Source organism: Eubalaena glacialis, chromosome 5 (genome assembly GCF_028564815.1).
Source record: "Eubalaena glacialis isolate mEubGla1 chromosome 5, mEubGla1.1.hap2.+ XY, whole genome shotgun sequence".
Classification (NCBI taxonomy): domain Eukaryota; kingdom Metazoa; phylum Chordata; class Mammalia; order Artiodactyla; family Balaenidae; genus Eubalaena; species Eubalaena glacialis.
Window position 1 is genome coordinate 73,168,699 of NC_083720.1, and position 21,959 is coordinate 73,190,657.

At 37.7% G+C, this 21,959-nt stretch overlaps 1 protein-coding gene across 1 annotated transcript in view; it reads right to left on the bottom strand.

The window, feature by feature from the left end:
* Positions 1–21,959, bottom strand: part of CORIN (corin, serine peptidase) — a 286,147-nt gene that overhangs the window by 225,298 nt on the left and 38,890 nt on the right. The window contains exons 2-3 of the mRNA XM_061191367.1: positions 20,681–20,825; positions 8,775–8,975 (exon numbers count right to left, since the gene is read on the bottom strand). Of these exons, the coding sequence (XP_061047350.1) occupies positions 8,775–8,975; positions 20,681–20,801 (322 nt within the window). The 5' untranslated portion in view covers positions 20,802–20,825. The remainder of the gene's footprint in view (positions 1–8,774; positions 8,976–20,680; positions 20,826–21,959) is intronic.

Consider the following 21,959-nt stretch of genomic DNA (forward strand, 5'->3'; position numbering starts at 1 on the left):
CCCACTCCTGGGCATATATCCAGAAAAGATGAATGCTCTAATTCAAAAAGATATATGCACCCCAATGTTCATAGCAGCATTATTTACAATAGCCAAGACATGGAAGCAACCTAAGTGTCTATTTACAGATGAGTGAATAAAGAAGATGTGGTGGGGGCTTCCCTGGTGGCGCAGTGGTTGAGAATCTGCCTGCCAATGCAGGGGACACGGGTTCGAGCCCTGGTCTGGGAAGATCCCACATGCCATGGAGCAACTAGGCCTGTGAGCCACAACTACTGAGCCTGCACGTCTGGAGCTTGTGCTCCGCAACAAGAGAGGTCGCGATAGTAAGAGGCCCGTGCACCACGATGAAGAGTGGCCCCCGCTTGCCGCAACTGGAGAAAGCCCTTGCACAGAAACAAAGGCCCAACACAGCCAAAAATAAATAAATAAATAAATAAAAATAAAGGAATTCCTTTAAAAAAAAAAAAAGATGCGGTGTATATATACATATATGTGAATATATATGTATATACATATACATACAATGGAATATTACTCAGACATGAAAAAGAATGAAATAATGTCATTTGCAGCAACATGGATGGACCTAGAGATTATCATACTAAGTGAAGTAAGTCAGAGAAAGACAATAGTATATGATATCACTTATATGTGGAATCTAAAAAATAGTACAAATGAACTTATTTACAAAACAGAAACAGACTCACAGACATAGAAAAGAAGCTTATGGTCACCAAAGGAGAAGAGGTGGGGGGGGATAAATTGGGAGTATAGGATTAACAGATGCACACTACCATATATAAAATAGATAAACAACAAGAATTTACTGTATAGCACAAGGAACTATATTCAATATCTTATAATAAATTATAGTGGAAAAGAATTAAAAAATAATATATATATGCATATATATGCATATATATGTATATATAACCAAATCACTTTGCTGTACACCTGAAACTAACACAATATTGTAAATCAACTATACTTCAATTAAAAGAAAATTGCTGTCTATGAAGAAATTAGATGGGAGAAAAATAGCATCTCTATTTCCATTAACCTCCAATTGAAATTTAGCATACTTAAATGCTTATCAATGCATACTTAAATGCTTATCAGTGTAGGCAACAATCAGAAAAACTATTTAGAAATCATAGCTATTTTCATATCAACAGAGTTATTACAGACATTTCAAAATATTATGTATGCTCATCCATATTATAAAATTACAGGTATTGACCTAGGCTAGATATCATTATTTAATATGTTAATAAATAAATACATGTATTACTATATCATGAATTTATATTTCCAATATTTTCACAACTAGATTTTAATAAAATTGCCTTTCTTTTTGATTCTGTGTAATTTGTTTTAAGCACCAAAACATTATTCTGAGAAGGCACCTATAAGCTTTACCAGTTTGTCAAAGGAGTAATTGGCACAAAAAAGCTAAGCAGCTCTGCTATAGAGCATCACTGTTTTTCCTGAGGATGTGACACAAACAGCTAGAACTCAGGTACCCTAAAGCAGTATTTCACAAGTTGAAGAATCGTACTGGCTTTTTCACAGGAAGAAATTATGCAGGTATACATAAAATTAAACATAAACCCCTTTATACCTACAGGTCTAAAACACAATGAAATCAGTATGTGTAAATTAAACATAAATGAAACTACAAAACTAATAAGATTTAAATTAATTACATTAATGAATTAATATTAAGTGTTCTGCTAAAACACCATGAATATGGTGCTAACTCCTGAAGCACAAGTTCTCCTGTATTTAGGAAGCTTATGCTACCATGTATCCCCGCTGAGTAAGTCTGTTTTTCTCCATTTTAACTGCCACAAAGGCGTCCTTTGTACAACATGCCAGTACATACTTTAGTTCTGCAATTGAGAAGACTATCAAATCTGCCTCTGTTCCTTTCTTGATGGCTAGCAAATGTCTAAGAAATACAGCTTAGCAGCAACTTTATCATAAATAGAAACACAAATACAGGCACCAAAATTTTATCTCAGTATTTGTTATAAGATGGTTATCCAGGTTATCAAGAGTAGGTATACATTATTTTTTATTATCATTGAAATGAAAGCATACATTTAAGAAATTCTTATAGAGAATTCTTGGGTCCCCCAGAAAAAAATCTGAGGTCCCTCAGCCCCCAGATGAAGAAATACTGTCCAAAAAACAACAGAGGAATGATAAGTCATTCACACATATAAGCACAGATTCCCCCTCCAAACCACACAATAATCTACAGTCAGTAATGTAGAGAGGTGGGTACATGAATCTGAGAACAGCATAACTGACTTTCGAAGAATATAATTAAGACATCCAGGATTCCACTCTGGACAGGATTAGAAAATGTCAGGGAAAAAGGAGAAGGGACTTTATCTGATTTCAGATGTCTAATTAGAGCCCCTCTCCCCATATTCCATCCTTGGATAGTTTCCTGATGAATAGTAACCCAAGTAAAACTTCAGGACTTGCTCTGACCCTCTTATCTTCATATTCTTGCTGAATTCACTTACAAGCTAATAGAAATACTGTGTTAAAAGCAGAAAACTAGGAGGAAAGAATAATCTTAAGGTTTCTGATTGGTGTACAAGCTTTCTACATGCAGCAAATTCAGAGTATGTGTTTAGGGCATTTTGGTACAGAGTTATCAGTGCTAATAAATCACTGCTATTTAGACAGTTTCACTGTCAATCCAAGTCATTTTATCTTCAGAGACTGTAGAGTTCATTGAGGAAGAAAATTAAATATAAGGTGAATATCCATTGTTAGAAGAAGGGCTGAAATAAATTATGGTATAATGAGAGTATGGAATGCTATTCAATCACTGTAATAATGAATTAGAGTGAAATCATTGTCTTAGAGATATTTACATGAAGTATTCTTGAGTGAGAAAAACATTACGTAGAACACTGTACGTAATAAATGTGATCTCATTTTTTGAAAAACAAAAACGACAAAAACACCTCTATGTGTATGTCATTCTGTATACAAGTTTGTGTATATATGTTTATATATGATTTATGAGCATGGAGAAAACTATAAAATCATACACACCAGGTTGTTAAGATGGGTTAACTGTGGGCAGAAATAAGGTAATATGATGCAAAAGGAAGAAGAATTGAAGTGATTTACGCAAAAAAAAGAGAAAAAGTCTTCCGTTTTAAAATAATATATATAATATGATCATATTTATTCATTACAAAAAGAAGAAAAACCAACTCCCAATGTTGGAGGAAATGAAAAAGAAGCAGTAGAGTAGATAAGGAAGGTAAAACTGATTGAGGGGTAGGAAATACTTCCAGAATGGCACGGTAAGACCCTCCAAAAATCTGTTCCTCCATAAATACAGTAAAAACACTGGGAAAAAAATATCAAAATCAGATTTTTCAGAACTTTGGAATTTAACCAAAGGCTTGCAGCAGAGGAACATTTGTTCAAGAAAAATGGCTGAATCACAGTGAGAACTATGAGCTTTGTAGCGTTTTTTGTTTTTGTTTTTGCTTGTTTTGGCTGCGTTGGGCCTTCATTGCTGTGCGCGGGCTTTCTCTAGTTGTGCCGAGCAGGGGCTACTCTTCGTTGCGGTCCACGGGCTTCTCATCGCGGTGGCTTCTCTTGTTGCAGAGCACTGGCTCTAGGCACGTGGGCTTCAGTAGTTGTGGCAGGCGGGCTCAGTAGCTGTGGCTCGCGGGCTCTAGAGCGAAGGCTCAGTAGTTGTGGCGCACGGGGCTTAGTTGCTCCACAGCATGTGGGATCTTCCTGGACCAGGGATAGAACCCATGTCCCCTGCATTGGCAGGCGGATTCTTAACCACTGCGCCACCAGGGAAGTTCCGCTTTGTAGCATTTTAACTTGCCATATTCCCATCACCCTCTCCTCAGTTCTACAGGAGCCTTGAAAACCAATGAGCTTGCAACCATGGTATCTATAAAAACCAGCAACCTAGGGGGAAGAATGGGTCTGAAGCTCCCCAAAAAGCCATCCCCAGAGAATTATCACCATTCAACTTGTCTAGAAGCTCCCTGGAAAGGATCCATTCTCAGCACTTGTCTTTACTTGATCTGACTCAGAGCTTTCTCTTTGCAAAAAGTTCTATCCCCAGGGTATGTGTTGAAAACAATCTGTGACAATTGTTTAACATCACAGTTACCTGAGGGAAGGATACCTTTTGTAAATAAGAGGCTGACCAAAACACTTAAAAGGAAAAACTAGGGAATGAGATGTCTGAAGAGGCCTTTGAAAAGCTCTGACATATTCCCTGGGATACTAGAAGGCCAGGGCTGTGCCTATATCCAAGAAAAATATGAAAAGCCAGTCACAGAAGCCACACATTTATTGTATGATGCCCTTTATATGAAATGTTCAGAATAGGCAAATCTATAGAGACTGAAAGTAGATTAGTTTTGGACACAGGCTGAGGGAGAGGGGAAATGAGGAATAATGGATATAGCATTTCTTTTTGCAGTAATGAAAATGTTCTAAAATTAGATAGTGGTGATAGTTGCACAACTCTGTGAATACATTTTAGAAATACTGAATTATATGTGTTAGAGGTCAAATTTAATGGTATGTGGATTATACTTCAAAAAGCTTTTTGTAAGTGAATGAGAGGTATGATGTGTTTTCATCTGATATAGAAGATTTAGGAGCTGGTCATCAAAGAGCACAATGAGAGAACAAAACACTCTACGCTTTCAGCACATTAGCCCACTCTCATGTCACTTTAATCCCTGATTAGAGTTTCTAGGCTATTTTATTTTGGGCCATATTATTTTTTAACCCAAAAGCTCTTGGTTGGTCAAAGAGTTTTTCCCTCTCCTTAAAATTCAATTTATGCTTAAATATTTATAAAATATATAAGAAGAAAAGATGAAAATAAAAATCTAAACACAGAATGCAACCTAGGAAAATCCCTTGCTGAAATACAGCATGAAGGCTAACTATGGGCCTTTTTCCTTTCCATATTACAACTGGTTTTCAAAATGTAACTAATGAAACTCCAGATGTAACAGATGTCACATAAAGCCTATTTCACATTTACAAAGCTCTGCCACACAGTGTAACCTAGGAGGCATCTGGCTAAAACTTTACAAACTGCAGTATTCTATGCTTTGGCATGATATTAAGGACCCCCAAAAGGAAATGTCTTAAGGAAAGGCTATTTCCTGGTACTTTTTGCCAGGAGTTCTCCCCTTCGTTTTCTACCCAGGATATTGAGAAGGACAGAATGTCTCGCCACTGTATTTTTGGACTAGAGTGGACTCAAAAAGCTTTTACATATGCCAGAAATTTAGAATGACACTTTAATTAGAGAATAATAATTTTTTTTAAAAAAGGAATAAAAATAAATTCTCTGCTAGGTGTTAGTAGAGAAACAAGGCATTAAATTATACTTTAAGTAAAGTTGGTTAAATAAATATCAAGTGAGAAGTGTGATTTGGCATCACCAATAAAAAGAGGTCAGATATTAAATTTTTGAAATCATTGCAGTTCATTTATTTATTCATTCAACAAATATTTTGTTGAACACTGGCTATAAAGCAGTAAACAAAATACATTACTCTCCTGGAGCTTAAAATTTGCTCAGAAATGCTCCTGCTACTGAAAAGAAAGCAATGAAATTAAATAAGGAAGCATGAAATACTTGAAAGAACGCTGGTCTAGGAGTCCCAAGATCTGAATCCCAATTCCATGGCTACCAATTAGTAAATAAGTGACACTGGATACGTCAACTTAATTTCCCTTAGCCTCAATTTCATACCTTGAAAAATGGTGTGTATACCTGTCCTGCATACCTTGTCAGCTAATTATAATGGCCACAGAGAGATAAACAACAAGGTCTTACTGTGTAGCACAGGGAACTATATTCAATATCCTGTGATAAACCATAATGGAAAAGAATATGAAAAAGAATATATATATGTATAACTGAATCACTTTGCTGTACAGCAGAAATTAACACTACATTGTAAATCAACTATACTTCAATAAAATTAAAAGAATAATAATAAGGACCACAAAGAAAATACTCAAACTTGCCCTGAAAACTATCAAAAGCTCTATACTCACAGACTAGTGGTATTACTGAAATGTATGAAAAACTATCAAATCCCTTACAATAAATAATTTTAGTTAATATAGACAGTTTATTGAGGGTCTATGTGGTCAGACAGTAAAGCTCAAGGCTAACTGTCAAGTACATTAACAAGACAGAATGACACATTTTCAAAGGTTTTGACCTTTCTACATTTAATCATCCTAATTTCACCTGGGTTTCCTTTACATGTCAAATTAAGTTCATATTCTCAAGCAATGTTCCACCCATAGGAAGAGAAAATGAGTCAAACAGACTCCCATCAAACTTCCAAACTGAGCAACAAGGACCATATGTTTCTTTACTCTTCGGGGTATGTGTTTGTCACCTCTATTTGAATCTTAACAAATGACAGAACTTTCAAAATAGAGACAAATCCACCTTGTAAAACAAAATAACAATTGCTGTAATTGCAACCACATTAACTGGACTGAGTTTTTGCTTAAATTACTTCTGCCCTTTTGTTGAAAAACACTGCCCTAAGAATAATGAAGTGCTTAAGACATGACCGAAATATTAAAAACTTCAAAATTAAACTCATGAGGAAAACAAATTTTACTTAGCATAATTTGGGTTTGTAGTATTACCGTCAGGTAATGAATATGAATCCGTATAAATCGCTGGTGAACTCTAAGCGTAAGAAACAGTTAATATCTACCGGTGCTCCATGAAACAACGGAAGCCAAACATTCTGACGCTTTGGGGCTAGAGAGAGAAAATAATCCTGCGTTTCTTCAGATACTGGCAAACATACTATGATAGCTTAAGAGTCAGCTTAATCCTTCCCTTCCTGGCTCAGAATGAAAATAAATATTCTGTCCTAGACCTAAGATGTGATTTCCCTTTGGAGGTTTTCAGGAAGGAGGGAGCACCAAACAAGAAAGTGATCAGGGATGAATGGGTTTTGTGTAATTTTCAATCACATAACCTTGTTTTAGGAAGTAGAAAGCAAGACTCAAGACAACTGCAGAGAAAGCTCTTAACAGTGACTGTGCTCTGATTATGATTTATCAGCACTGACTAGGTAACTTTCCACACTAATCCACTCCCACTAGCATTCTGGAAGGTTAGTAACTTTACTAAAAAAGTTGGAGGGGTATTGAGGGATAGAGTCACATTCCGGAGCATATCATCTATTGCCATCTAACTGGACCCATCTCCACACTTTCTGTCTTCTCTCTCTCTCTCCAAGCTCTTTTTCTGGAATAACTGACAAATACCTCCATTTGTCCTCAAATAGAAGTTTTGGCCATGCCATTTTCCTCAAGGTGTGATTATTTGTCAGTCACCAACAAGTAAAATAAATTGCATAGCCAATAAAACCAGCAAATGAGAAAGAACACATAGACACCTCGAAAGCAAATGAAGGGATAGCTCCCATCAAATCCCTTGGCATTCGATTATAGAACTGCGTGCCTGGTCTTCTCACTTCTCACTATAAGCATCTCACTGCAAACATTTTCACCAGATAACTGATTGACTGTAAGGCAATTTTGCAATGAAAGGTAAACTAACTGGTTGACAGTTTGGGGTTTGACAGTTTTGGTTTCAACGGGTTGAAATGTGTTATCATTTCTTCCAGTTAGAGACGTCATTGATGGCTTTATTGAGCTGACAGAAGACGATTTGCTTTGTGTTGGTTTCTTATTTTGAAACACTGCACTGGATGAGAAAGAGGCTGAGGGCCTCAGAGGCGCAGAGTTGAACCTACATTTCCCATAGAACTTTGGAAAGTCTATCAACGGACATGTGACAGTATGCGAGGAACAAACACCAGTGGAGAAGGCTTTCACAGCGCAATACAGAACTCAGTTACAAATATGCATCCTAGTATTTGGAAACTGATACCTCTCTTAACAAAGGAACAAATTTTAGCAAAAAAGAAAAAGCGCAATGCTGAACAAGGAGACAAATCAACAAGCCAAAAAAAAGTGTATAAAAATACTATAAACAGAAGACTTGGAAGACAAGGTACAACTCACAAAATAAAATCAGTTATTTGTGCAGTGTCACCATGAATCTACACACATTTTAAACATATTCAAAAATTTTGTATTTAGCAATGTCTTTTTAATTGTTATTCATTTCTCACGTTTCATTGTCTTTTTAAATGTCCCTCTTTCAGTTTTCATTTTTTATCTTTCATCGTAAAATTGCCTTACAACCAATTAATTACGAGGCAGAAATGCTTACAGCAAAGATGTCTAAGGCAAAGATGCTTACAGCGAAATTACCTCGAAGAACCACAGCATTAGGATACCTGCCACAAGGCACCAATAACAAAATAAGTAACTTAGTTTACTTATTAATTTAACCATCTCAAAATAAGTAACTTAACACTTAAAAAACAGAACCACTGTAAAATCAACACTGTTATACTGGGGCAAGCAGCATAAATTTTTATGTCTCAGAAACACTGAATGGCATTGGTACCTTTTTATTTCTTACTCCAGTCCCTATCTGGATGGCTGAGCTGATGGCATTTCACGTTTAGGACCAGGGCCCTTGGCTATGCTTGCTAGATAAGGGAGCAGAGCTTTTCCTGTGTGACCAGTAAGTGATTGTGAATTAAGAGCATCAGTTGCCACACTTAAAAATCTACCTGTGGGTTCCACAGACATTAAAGTGCCCAGGTATTTAGCACCTTCAGACTTACTTGTGCTCCTGTGATTTTGGTCCCCTGGGAGAGAAGCATCCATAGTCCAGGCTGGAATGTGTTGGGTGGGATTGGCAGTAGACGTCCCGGTGCTCTCGTTATGAGTTGTACTTGGAAGAATAACATCATACACATGGACTTCACCATCAGTGACCAAAGGTTCACTCCCATTTGATTTAAAATAGGCTTTTTTTAATGTTCCTGAAAGACCAAAAAAAGATATTTTAAAACATTACTAGAAGTATTTATTTTACTTTATTTTATTTTATTTTAATTTAATTTAATTTTATTTTTATTTTTTATTTTTGGCTGCACTGCGTGGCTTGCAGGATCTTAGTTCCCCAACCAGGGATCAAACCCGTGCTCCCTGCAGTAAGGGTGCGGAGTCCTAACCACTGGACTGCCAGAGAATTGTCTAGAAATATTTATTTTAAAAAACATATTAGGAAAACCCTAGAGCTGCTTTCCCAGGCAAACGCAAAGAGAAAATGATGGCCAGCAAAACCACCCGCTTCTCGAGACAACCAATAGTTTCTCTTCTATCGTAAATCACATAACCCTGTGAGGTGTCTATTGCTGCTCAAGAGCTAAAGGTTTAGCAATTGAGTCTCCCATCCAGGTTTCCTAGTGCCCAAAGAATTTAGGGCAATTCTACCTCACCTGGGACTCAACACAAATAAAATGTGGCAAATCATACAGTGTTTCCTTCCTGCTTTCTCAGTGTCTCAATTTCACACATCATTTATGCTCCTCAGTACCCAGGACACAAGCTCTCCCTGTCTTTCTACCTGCCACAAAGGACAACAGTGCCAGCTTACCCGCGGCCTTCTATTTCTCCACATTTGGCACTAAATTTCAGTGAACTACACACATCAGATAATAAAAATAATAGGGCTCAAATATTTACCAAGACTCATAGAAACCCCCCCGCAAAAAAGTAAAACTCCAATTCCAGAAAAACTAAAAGAAGAAACTATATTATCTTCATCTTCGACCAGAAGCTATAAATTTGATTATAAGAAATAGGCATTAAACTAAGATTATCAACTGGTCACTTTCTCAAGGTATTTATTCATGGACAAAATAGAGTCCAACCTAAGATTATTGGGAATCCCCTAGCTTTCGCTTTAGGCAGAAAATCTGAAAACTTTGAAAGAGGTCATGTATTTTTAACTCAGTCAAAATAGACAACAGAGTGTTTCTAGAATATAGCACTCTGGTTGAGTATGCCACTAAAATAAATGAATGTGATATTGATCCATTATAGAAATACCCAAGGGAGATTTTTTTTCCTAAAAGCATTTACAGTGAATGCTCTACTTGGCTCCCACTTTTCCAAACAGCCCATGGACCATTAAAAAAAAAAAAAAGAAATATAAATAAGATGTTTAATATTAGTCTACAGAAAAAAATTTCTCTACATGTGCTTGACACTTGGAAAACATTAACTACAAATCAAAATAGAAAAGCAGCTGTTTTCTAGCTAACTAAGGTCAACAGGCTTCTAAGCAAAACGGTGGAGTGTAAACGCTAAATCATGACCATGTGGTGCAGGTAACACATTCCCCAAACTGTCTGTGTGATTATGAATAAACATTAAATGCAGTAGGTGAAATGAAAGACTTCATTTAATTGTTTACGATCTTCAGAATGATTTAGAATTCATCCTAGATCAAAATAAATGTATGCAATAGATTTGTTCGCTATATAATGTGTATTTTATTCATATAGAAAAATTTACTAATTAGATATAATTTTATTTTTCACTTATTAGTTGCTCTCTTCTTTGCTAATTTTGGCATAGAGATTTTGCATATAACGTGTTATTTCCACTAACATGGCTATAATGAATGTATAAGACCCATAAAGTCAATTTACTTATCACACTGACCCTATAAGTCAGCATCCAGCTCTGTCAACACACTTTGAGCAAATGCCAACTCCTCAGTTATATCCCTGTGTAATTCACTTAAAGGGAGTTCCTTATCGTATGAAATATTTCAACAGTTGTTCTTAACATTTTGTTTGTAATGACTAGCCTTATTAATAATCTTTCCTTTAACTTTTTCACCTAACCGTAGTGGTGAAAGTGCTAATAATATGTTTACTCTAAAATATTCTTTAAACACCAACTTTTTCAGGAAACACTGCCTTGAAAAACAACTTTCTTAAAAAAAAAAAAAGCAGTTTCCTTGCTCTTAAACTCTCCATATCAAAGCAAGTTGGCAGAATAGAAAGATAACACATGATATATGATAGTTGCTGCAGCTAATGTCCCTAAACTATATTTCTGAGAGAAAGACAAAGACAACAAGCCTAAAGGACCTGTCTTTAAAAGCCTAAACTGACTAGACCATTTGTTTTCAAGCATCTCTGAAAACTAACCAACTCTCAACTCACAGTTGGTCCTCTATTACGCATTTTTTAAAAGCACAAAAAATAGAAATCAGTAAGACTAAATACTGTCAAGCTACATCACGATGAGCTACAAAAATGCTGAGAGTTATCAGCCCAAAGTAGAGTGTTCATTCTTCCAGTGTTGCCCCATCCTTTTCCACATTCTTATTTTAACAGTGCTGTGGTTAAAAGTACAGGTTCTACAGCCTGACCACCTGGGTTTAAATCCCATCACTACTTACCAGCCCTGAAACTTTGGGCAAACTCTCAACTGCCATAAGATAAGGAAAATCAAAGTACCTCCCCTTATCGGGCTGGCCATTAGGATCAAATTAGTCAATGCATACATAAACACTTGGAACAGTTCCTGGCATACAGTAAGTTCTCAATAACTGTTAGTCATTACTACACAGTAATAGTAATGAAAGTAAAATTGTCTTCCTTAGGGCTACTAAGGTACTTTTATATTTTATTTTTATTTTCGGCTGCATTGGGTCTTCGTTGCTGCGCATGGGATTTCTCTAGTTGTGGTGAGCGGGGGCTACTCTTTGTTTCAATGCGCGGGCTTCTCACTGCAGGGGCTTGTCTCGTTGCGGAGCACGGGCTCTAGGGGCGCGGCCTTCAGTAGCTGCGGCACGCGGGCTCTAGAGCGCAGGCTCAGTAGTTGTGGTACACAGGCTTATTTGTTCAGCAGCATGCAGGATCTTCCCGGACCAGGGCTCGAACCCGTATCCTCTGCATTGGCAGGCGGATTCTTAACCACTGCGCCACCAGGGAAGTCCTAAGGTACTTTTAAATAAATGCCAATTTCCTTTTACTCTAAGTGCATCCCAGCATAATAAAATGGCTAAGGTAATTTTCAAAAGTGAATCACTTAACCCACTTTTGGAGTAAAGTAACTGCGACTCTTTCAATGCTAAGTTATTAATAGAAGGTCACATTACATCAAGGTTGTATGGCTCAAAAGTGTTTCAGCTATAACACAGCTCTATTTAACAATGTTTAAGAAACAGTCTGCATTTCCAACAACAATAGTCAAGTATTACTGATCATTTACAATGAGTGGATTGAGCACTGTGGCAGACAAAATAATGCTCCCCCCAGAGATGTCCACATCCCAAGTCCCAGAACCTGTGAATAGGTTACTTTACATACCTTACATGGCAAAAGGGATGTTGCAGATGTAAGTTAGGGAATCTGAGATGGGGAAATTATCCTGGATTATTCAGGTGAGCCCACGGTAGTCATGGAATCCTTATAAGCAGAAGAGGGAGGTGAGAGAGTGTGGCAGAGCTATGCAGTGTGAGAAAGACCCAATGGGCCACTGCTCATTTTGAAGATGGCAAGGGGCCACAAGCCAAGGAACACAGGAAGCCTCTAGAAGCTGGAAAAGGCAGAAAACAGATTGGCCCCTAGAGCCTCCAGAAGGAATACAGTACTACCAACACCTTAATTTTAGCCCAGTGAGACCAATTCTGGACTTCTGACCTCCATAACTCTAAGGTACTATATTTGTGTTATTTTAAGCTACCGAGTTGTTATAGCAGCAATAGGAAACTAACACAGGCATCTTACTAAGTATCCTCACTATGGGCATTTATTGAGTTAGCCTTCCAACAATCCCATGAAACAGATGCGATAATTAACTCTTCTTTATGAAGTTTCAGAGGGAAGGAAACCAAAGCTTACAAGAGTTATTTAACTTTACCCAAGAATTGAGTTGGGACATGACACATACCCATACACACACACCCACACACCCTTCTCATTTTGGACAAGGTATACAAGTTAAAAAAAATCAACCACCATCTGCATGTTAAAAAAATTTATTTTCCTATGATACGAGTTTGAAATTAATTCCTTATCTTTATATCTCTAGCCATGTGGTAACACATTTACTTTGCATTTTCTATATGCCAGGAACTATGTATTTACTCTCTGCTGAAAGTAAATTACAAAATTTAGTAAGAGTTTCTTATCATCGAGATGTTTATAGATTAGCTGGGGGAGACAGGCATGTAGCCTAAAACTACAGACCATGATACAAATGCTTTGAGAATGATATGCATAGGACAATCCGGTGACAACAATTAGAGAAGAAGTTGTCATTCCATTTGAGAAAGTCAGGAAAGGTTTCTTAGGAAAGAAGATCCTCATGTGAATCTTAAAAGATGATTAGGAATTTTCTAGGTTTGAGCCAAGCATTTGTGGGGAAGAGGGAGTTGTAGTAATAGGGAATGGAGAACTTTCTAGATAGAGCAAAGGGGAAAATATGCAAAAGCTGACTAGCAGGTAATTAAACATGGCTGGCACACAGGGGACTGGCAAGAGAAAAGGCCTGAAAGGAAGTAGAAGCCAGACTGGGAAGGGTATTCCTGTCATAGGTTTGGAATTGATCTTGTTGTGATAGAGAAATTTTGCAGAGTCTTAAATGGGGTAGAACATTATAATGATCACTCTGGCAACAGGGTGATGCTTGAAAGGGGCTAAGTCTAGCAGACAGTTAGAAGGCTATTGCAACAGTCCAAGTGAGAAAAGAAGGACTGAGTCAAGGCAAAAGCAGTGAGGACAAAGGGAACATTTGGGAGAGAGCTTTCAGAGGCAAAATTGTAAGAACATAATGGAAAGAGTCAGAGGTCCCTTCAAGGTTTCCGGTTTGAATTACTGGGTAAATGAAGATATTTACCAAGATGGGGTGGTTGCATTAGTGTTATTCATCAAATATTTTCAATTCTCTCCCATTCTACTAGGGCACATGCTGGGGTTACATTCTCTGGCCTCATTCTGTCTCTTGATATCTTTGATGTTGGTCAAAGGGTACGAACTTCCAATTATAAGATGAGTAAGTTCTGGGGATCTAATGTACGGCATTGTGATTATAATTGTGATGCTGCATTATATACTTTGTTAAAAGTATTAAAAAAATATAGAAGTTACTCCAGGGCTCTCTTTCTTTCTTTCTGGCACAAGAACCACAAAGGTTCAAGATGATGGCTGGTCCATCAATTTAGTCCTTTAATGACCTGAATGAGCATAGCCCCCCTGCCATCTTGCAAAGCACATGTTGCAAGTGAGAAACTGACCTTCGTTGTTGTTAAGCCACTAATATATTAAAATTATTTGTGTTACACAGCATAGCATAGCCTGCGCTGACTGATACAATAGATAATAGAGAATGAAAAATAAAAGTTGTAGAAGCTTCCTTTTGTTACTGTAATTATTATAAATACATTGAGTATAAAATGCTATGAAACATTCAAGGGGAAAAAAGTCTAAATCCGGGGCAATCTAAACACTTCCTCCAGAATGCCTTGCCAGACTTCCCCACAAATGTGCATCTTCTTTGTGTTCCCAGAGCACACTCTGCATATACCACATACACACTCAAGTGAAATTGTCTGTTTTCTTGTCTGCCTCCTCGAAGGTAGGAAGGTATATTATGCATGCCTGCATCTCAAGCACCCAGCAGAATGCCTGGCACCAGTGAAGGTCTCAATAAATACTTGTTGAATGCATGAATGAGGAAGGAAGTCATGGGAGAAGATGATATTGTCTAGAGACGTATGGGTGCAAAGTGAGAAGAGAGCTTAGGACAGACGCCCCAAAATTTACTGGATAGGTAGAGAAAGATGAGCTTAAGGAGACAGAGAAAGAGCCACCAGAAATAGAAGGAAAATTAGAAATGATAATATCCAGGCAAAGCAGAAGAGCATTTCGAGAAGAAGGGAGTAGTCAAGACTGAGCAAGATCATAGCTGGGCGTCACATCTGAATGGAAGAATGCATTGTTGGCACCAAAAATGAGCATGCTCATTGTGAACAGATGTAAACAAACACAGAGAGAAAGCACAGGCTCTCCATTTCAAACTCTTGTTCAAACACACATCGGTTCCAAATTCTGCACATTCAAAAAAAGGACATTGGGGGCCTCAGAACAGATTTAGTAGTAGGAAAAGAAGAGGAAGAGGAAAAGGTCAGATTGCAGTGGGTTAAGGACTGGATGAAGCATAGAAATCACCTGGGGATCTCATTAGAAGGCAAATTTGGCAGGTCTGGAGTGGGGCCCAAGATTCCAGATTCTGCATTTCACACAAACTCCCAAAGTGACGGTAATGCTGCATCCACGTACTACACTTTGAGTACAAGGCTTTAGACAGCCCTTTCCAAAACCTTAGACATAATGCATAACCTCAGACCTAAGGAATTAACGAAAAAATATTTTCAGGTTTGAGAACTCTATGTTTTTGAATCTGCTCAGAAGACCAGCATTATTAAAGGAATTTGGAGAATTAAATAAGGAACGTGGAGTCAGGTCATAAAAGAGCATGGAAAATCTTAAGGTTTTGGTGTAAAGAAATCAGGATCTGGGAGGTTTTCCATTTTAAAATAATATTCAAAACACAACATTATAAGTTAGGAAGTTAAGATTCTTATCATTCCAAATTCTTGTAAAAGCCACAAGCTGCTAAGAAATTCGGTAAGAGAAAAACTATATTTAAGTTCAATGATCTCCAGCTCATCTAGCATTTTTGAAGAGGAAAGTCACTTTTATAGAGGAATATTTCTCTTGAGTTCAAGAAAAACAAACTATTTACCATATTTCCTATACTCCCCACCACTATAATTTCTTTCTTCTTCAATGCATGACAAAAATTAAAAAATAATAGGTCCCACATAGACTTTACATAGAATTAAGAAAACTAGGATCGTAACCTTAGGCCATTCTTAAGCTTAAGGCTAAAACAAAATTTATTTTAGATGTGGATGAGTGGACGAGCCTTTGAAACCAAGTCTTCAACAGCTGGGGAAAAAAATGTTAAGAACATTCTAATGAGATTTGGGGGGACCATACCTTTGATGAAATCAAATTGAGATGAATAATAGTTTGCAAAAATCAGTGCAGACCATACTCCAAAGCACCACATTTATAAGACGCTTGAAATAACTTTCTATTTTTTCCCCTGCCACATTCTCTACCCACTTCAACCCTTTCTCCAGACAGGTGTCAAAAACACCTTTTAACAGCCCCAACCAGATCAATCACGCCACTCCCCCACTCCAAAATCCTCATGGTGAAGGTCATGGTTAAAGTGCCACCCCCTCAGGGAAGGCTTCTCAGACCACCTTCAGACCCTCTCAGACCCTGTCTCAAAGAAACAATCTTCCTGCACAGGAGTTACCTCTGTGGTAACTAATCAATTGTGTGGTCATTTTTATGTGTCCCTCCTTCACTGAACTAGGAAGCCCATGAGGATAGGCTGATTCAGGGCTGTGCCCAAGTCCCACAGGATACTGCCTCGAACTTAACAGGCATTCAATAAAGGAATAAACAGTATCAAATTATATTTACAATTTTATGTGTGTTCAATGTTGCTCTACATGTCAACATAATTTTACTTTAAGTGTTGCATATATAATGTTTCTATATTATTTATAAATAATTTAAGGCAGATATCAGTCCAAGCTCTGATCAAGTATTCCATGGTACTAGCTGACTCTTGTAGTCATGTGAGGGAAGCACAACATGTGATGGAAGAACTAAACTGCTAGTTTAGTTCTTATAAGAGAGGAATGAGTCTCTGAAAGTGGCTCTCAGGCCTGAGCCTAACAGTCAAGTGAAACTTGGCATCACACTGCAAATCCAACAGTCGGTCAACTTTACTTCTTCCTAGCTACTTTATTAGCAATTAAACTATACTATGGCAATAGCTTGGTTGTAGGGTTATGGGGTTATAAATTATGGGATTACTATGATGATGGGTCATAGTACACAGATTTTAGTTCTTACAGATAGAGTTAAAATGAGATAAAGACATTTTTGGTCAATTTTTGAGTGTAAGAGAACTATTTATTAACAAGTTATCTAATATTAGTAATAATATTCATAAGCAAAAACCAATTTTTTACTCTCATAATGAATGTTGTCACCTATAAAAACACTTTCACAATATGATATCGTTATATGCAGAATCTAAAAAGAATGATACAAATGAACTTATTTACAAAGCAGAAACAGACTCACAGACTTAGAGAACAACTTATGGTTACCGGGGGGAAGGGACAGATTGGGAGTTTGGGACTGACATGTACACACTGCTATATTTAAAATGGATAAACAACAGGACTTCCCTGGTGGTCCAGTGGATAAGACTTCGCGTTTCCACTGCAGGGAGTGCGGGTTCGATCCCTGGTCGGGAAATTAAGATCCCACATGCCACGCGGCATAGCCAAAAAAAAAAAAAAAGAAGATAACCAACAAGGACCTACTGCATAGCACAGGGAACTCTGCTCAATACTCGTATTAACTTAAATGGGAAAAGAATTTGAAAAAGAATAGAATGTATATGTATAACTGAATTACTTTGCTATACACCTGAAACTAACACATTATTAATCAACTATACTCCAATATAAAATAAAAATTTTTTAAAACTAAAAAAAAATTAAAAAAATAAAACACTTTCACAGATATTATTTCATTTTACTTCCATAACAATTCTGTGAAATGAATAAGAATTATATTCCCCATCTCACAGAGAAGGTAAAGCATGTGACCAAAAGTCACACATCTAGTAAATGGAAGAGTAAGATGCTAAACCCAGACCTCCTAGCGTTGAGTTATAAATTCTTTCTTCTAGGTCACATGGCCCTTCAGCATTAGACTATAACTGAAGAAACAAAAACCGAGGTATAATATTGTACCTTTCTTACTCTTCATTTTTCCTTTCAATTTCCTTCAAAAACCTGCATCTTCATTTTAGAGTCCAAACTAAACTAAATTAAACTAAACGAAACCTTTGTAGCTCCAGCTTCAGTTTAAGGGGTTGAGGAGAGAAACGATTTGCTATTGCTCTTTTCTACAGCCTGCTGCTGAAATAATTATTCAGAAAGTCCAACTCTCTTATCTTCAGAAATCTCTGCCATCTTGACTTTACGCATGCCAGAAACCCAAAGAGACAAAATTAGAAACGCGTAGTGCATCTGTGTTTGTTAGCATAAGGTTTTATCATCTTTTCCTAATCAATAAACCTCTCACTATTATCTCTTTGCCATTTGAAGCTAGAGCTCCTGTTATTTGTACGCAAGTGGCATTCCAGCATCCCTTAGCAACCCTTACAGACCCAGAAATTACTACAAAACTTTGAAAGAGCACGGATTATGTACGCAAACCAAACAGAACATTCTTAAAAGCAAGCAGAATCTAATGAGATTTTTTTAAACAAAGGTATAAAATGATTTTATTGCTCATTAAAACAACAAACATCTCAGTTATAAAACAGGAAATGTTTATTTGGGCAGATATTACTTAATATACCTATATCAAATCATCTGGTGCAGAACCTATGAAAAGAACGCTTTTGAAGACAGTGTTCGGAAAACACCCACTTTCTAAAGGTTACCTACATATAAGCCAAAATAGCACTAAGAAATGGTTACAAATTGGTTCACTTCCTAATCTCATATAAGTGATAAAAGAAAAATCTACCCCTAGGCATAAGCCCAAGATAAATGAAAACATATGTCTGCACAAAAACTTGAACGTGAAGGTTCAGAGCAACATTATTCATAATAGCCAAAAGATGGAAACAACTAAAATGTCCATCAATTGATAAATGGATTTTTTTAATGTGGTAAATCCATACAATGGAGTATTATTTGGCCATAAGGAATGAAGTACTGATAGATACTAAAACATGGATGAACCTTGAAAATATTATGTGGAGTGAAAGAAGCCAGTCACAAAAACCACATATGGTCATATGAAATGTCCAGAATAGGGGAATCTATAGAGACACAAAGTACATTAGTGGTTGCTTAGGGCTGGGGCACAGGGGAGATAGAAAGATGGGAGGGTGACAGATAGCTAAAAGGGAATAGAGTTTCTTCTTGAGGTAATGAAAATGTTCCAAAATTGACTGTGGTGATGGTTGAACTTACCTGTGAATGTATTAAAAATTATTGAATTACACATTTTAAATGAGTGAATTGTATGGTATGTAAATTAAATTTCAATAAAGTGATTAAAAAATGTTTAAATTTAATATATAAACAAATAAACCCAATTAAAGCACTGTTTTAATAGCACCCTGCCTCTGCCCAGAGGCCTCTAAGCTCTGAAGCACTTAAAAATGGGTTTTAAACTTATATTAGCATTCCACCCTGAGATGGAAAGGAAATATTCTTCACAGTGTGTGAGCCATTCCACACAGTGTTCTGAGAATGAGACTGTTAGAAATGACAGGGGTACGACTGAGGGAGCTTCTACCAGACAGACACTCCCAGACATAACAACTATAAACTCTGGACAAAACACAAAAAAGCAACGACCCGCCGGTACTGGAAAGGAAACAAAAGCAGGCCAAGTCTGGAGGGGAGGGGAGTCCTGGAAGAAGAGAGGGGCAGAGGTGAGTTTCAGGGTTTTGTCCTGCCTTTAGCCCGAGAGCAGGCCAGAGCTGGCACAGGGCAGGGCGATTGAAACCCCAATAGAAAACCTGCAGACTTCCTGGGCCGAGGCATTTTCTGTCCTCTTCTTACTTGTCACCCTGTGACCTCTGACCATCTCTCTGCCTTTGGCTTCTGTGAAACCCAGCATTTCCCGGTTCCTTTCCTTCTTCTCCAACAACACTTCCGGTATCTCTTGATGCTTCCTCTTTCCTTGTCTCCCCTAAACACCGGCATCCTCCAGGGCTTTGCCCCCAGCTTTTAATCAGTGCCCTTTCCCCTCACAGTTCGTCTCCTCCCGTTGCTTCCACTGAGACTCCCACATTCATAACTGCACTCAGGCTCCCTTCTCAGCTTCCCTTCTGGATAGTTCCAGCTTCAGACTAGTAACAGTGGGGTGGGAGTTAAATTCTAATGTCAGCACAGAAGCCAAAAATCACACAGACTCACAATTTCCCTTGAAATTCCCTTAGGAAGGTAAGGTGTTGGACTCTTACAGTCCTCCATTTCTTGGCCCAGCTTGCACTGCAGAATTTGCTCACCATAAATGCACTTAAACTATGATTCCACTGTATTTCGTTGTTCCACAAGCATCTCCAACTTAACATGTCCTAACTGAACTTCCAGCCTGCCCTCCATCTACCTGCATCCCTCTCCTCCGCCTTTACTTCCTACTTTAACAGATGGCACCAAAATCAACCTGGTTGCCCAAGCTAGAAATCCGAGGGTCAACCTTGACTTCTCTTTCTCCCTCATGCCAAAATCCAACCTGTCTTGATTTCCGTTGATTTTAGTGCACCAAATGCTTTCATCTAAGCCCTAATCATCTTTTACTTAGACAATAGCCAGTTGCCAAATTGTCTCCCTGCCTTCATTTCTTTATGCCTCCAGTCCCCTATAGTGTATCCAGGTCTTTTGTCTTTTGAAAATGCAAATACAATCAGATTTCTCCCCGCTGGGAAAGATCCTCCAATGGTAAACCACCACCCAGAGCAGTAGAAACAGCTCTTATAAATCATGCTAATTTTAATTTTAACTTCATTTATCTTTAATAATGGCATCACTTACCAACAAAGGACAGTAGGATCACCAGCAGGACAATGAGAGCACAGATACACGGAATCAGGACCAGCAACAGGAAACGAAGAATATTCACAGTCGCCAGCTTCTGAGAGCAGCCATCACCCATGGTATCATCATCAGCTCCCAAGACCTAAAGTAGGAGAGGAAAATGAAACATGGTTTTAATATTACAAAGCAACTCAGTACATGGTATGACATTTTAGAGTACAGCTATCCATTTAGAGAAGCAGCATTCCTAAGAGATTTTCCTCCGTGTATTTTAGGGCATGAAATGAGGTTAGTCACCAAATCACACTAATAAATGAACAAATAACTACAAATCACACTCAGGGAAGAGCAAATCATCTATTTCTGAAATGTTTTTCAGGAGTATATGAACTTATAATGATATTCCATCTTGATTTTTTTTTTAATGTATCTGCTAATTTGGTATTATTCCAAAGGGCTGTTCTTACCATGGCAAGAACTCACCTTGACCTAGAACTCTAAGCAAAGAGTGCCTAATACAGTGATAAAATACTGGTGAGTAGTTGTGGACAGGGCATTATCCAGACTTCATTCTTGTTTTGCTCATTAGTCCTAACCCAAATCTGCATGAATCTGGATAAAATAAGTTTTTAACCATTAATAATTCAGCAAGATTGAATATTACTGGCCATGTATTTAGTGGCAAGTTGAACAGTGAAAAAGAGCCTGTTCTGTTGGCCACTGACAGGATGCCCTCCACTGTCCACACTGCCCCTGCAGCCCATCCATTTGTGAGAGAATGATGAGATGCAACGGAGATGGTTCAACAAGATAAAGTTCTTGTCTTCATATTCTTTAAATTTTGCTTAGCTCAATCTCTTGCCAGAAACAATGTCTGGAAATTCATTTATTGCAACTGGCTTAGGGGAGTAATTTTTTCAACAGAGATGGAATTAAAAGTGATTTGAGTCACTATGAGCAACTCTTCTGATCCCATTAATGAAGATGTTTCTCATGGTTCTCTCTTGGACTTCGGACTCTCCTTGCCTTTTCTTCTCTGACAGTTTCAGAGCTTGAACCACAACCTTGGTGTACCCAGCTCTTGAATCTCTTGAGTCCTGAACTTCCTTTCAAGTTAGATCATATATTTCTGATGCCCAGTGCATAGCATCATCTCTTCTCAACATGTCCAAAACCAAACTGACCTCCTTCTTTATCCATTACCTTCAAACTAGTTCTCCTGACTTCCATATTTGTGCTAAAACAAACTCCACTATTCCTATAACCTCAAGACTCC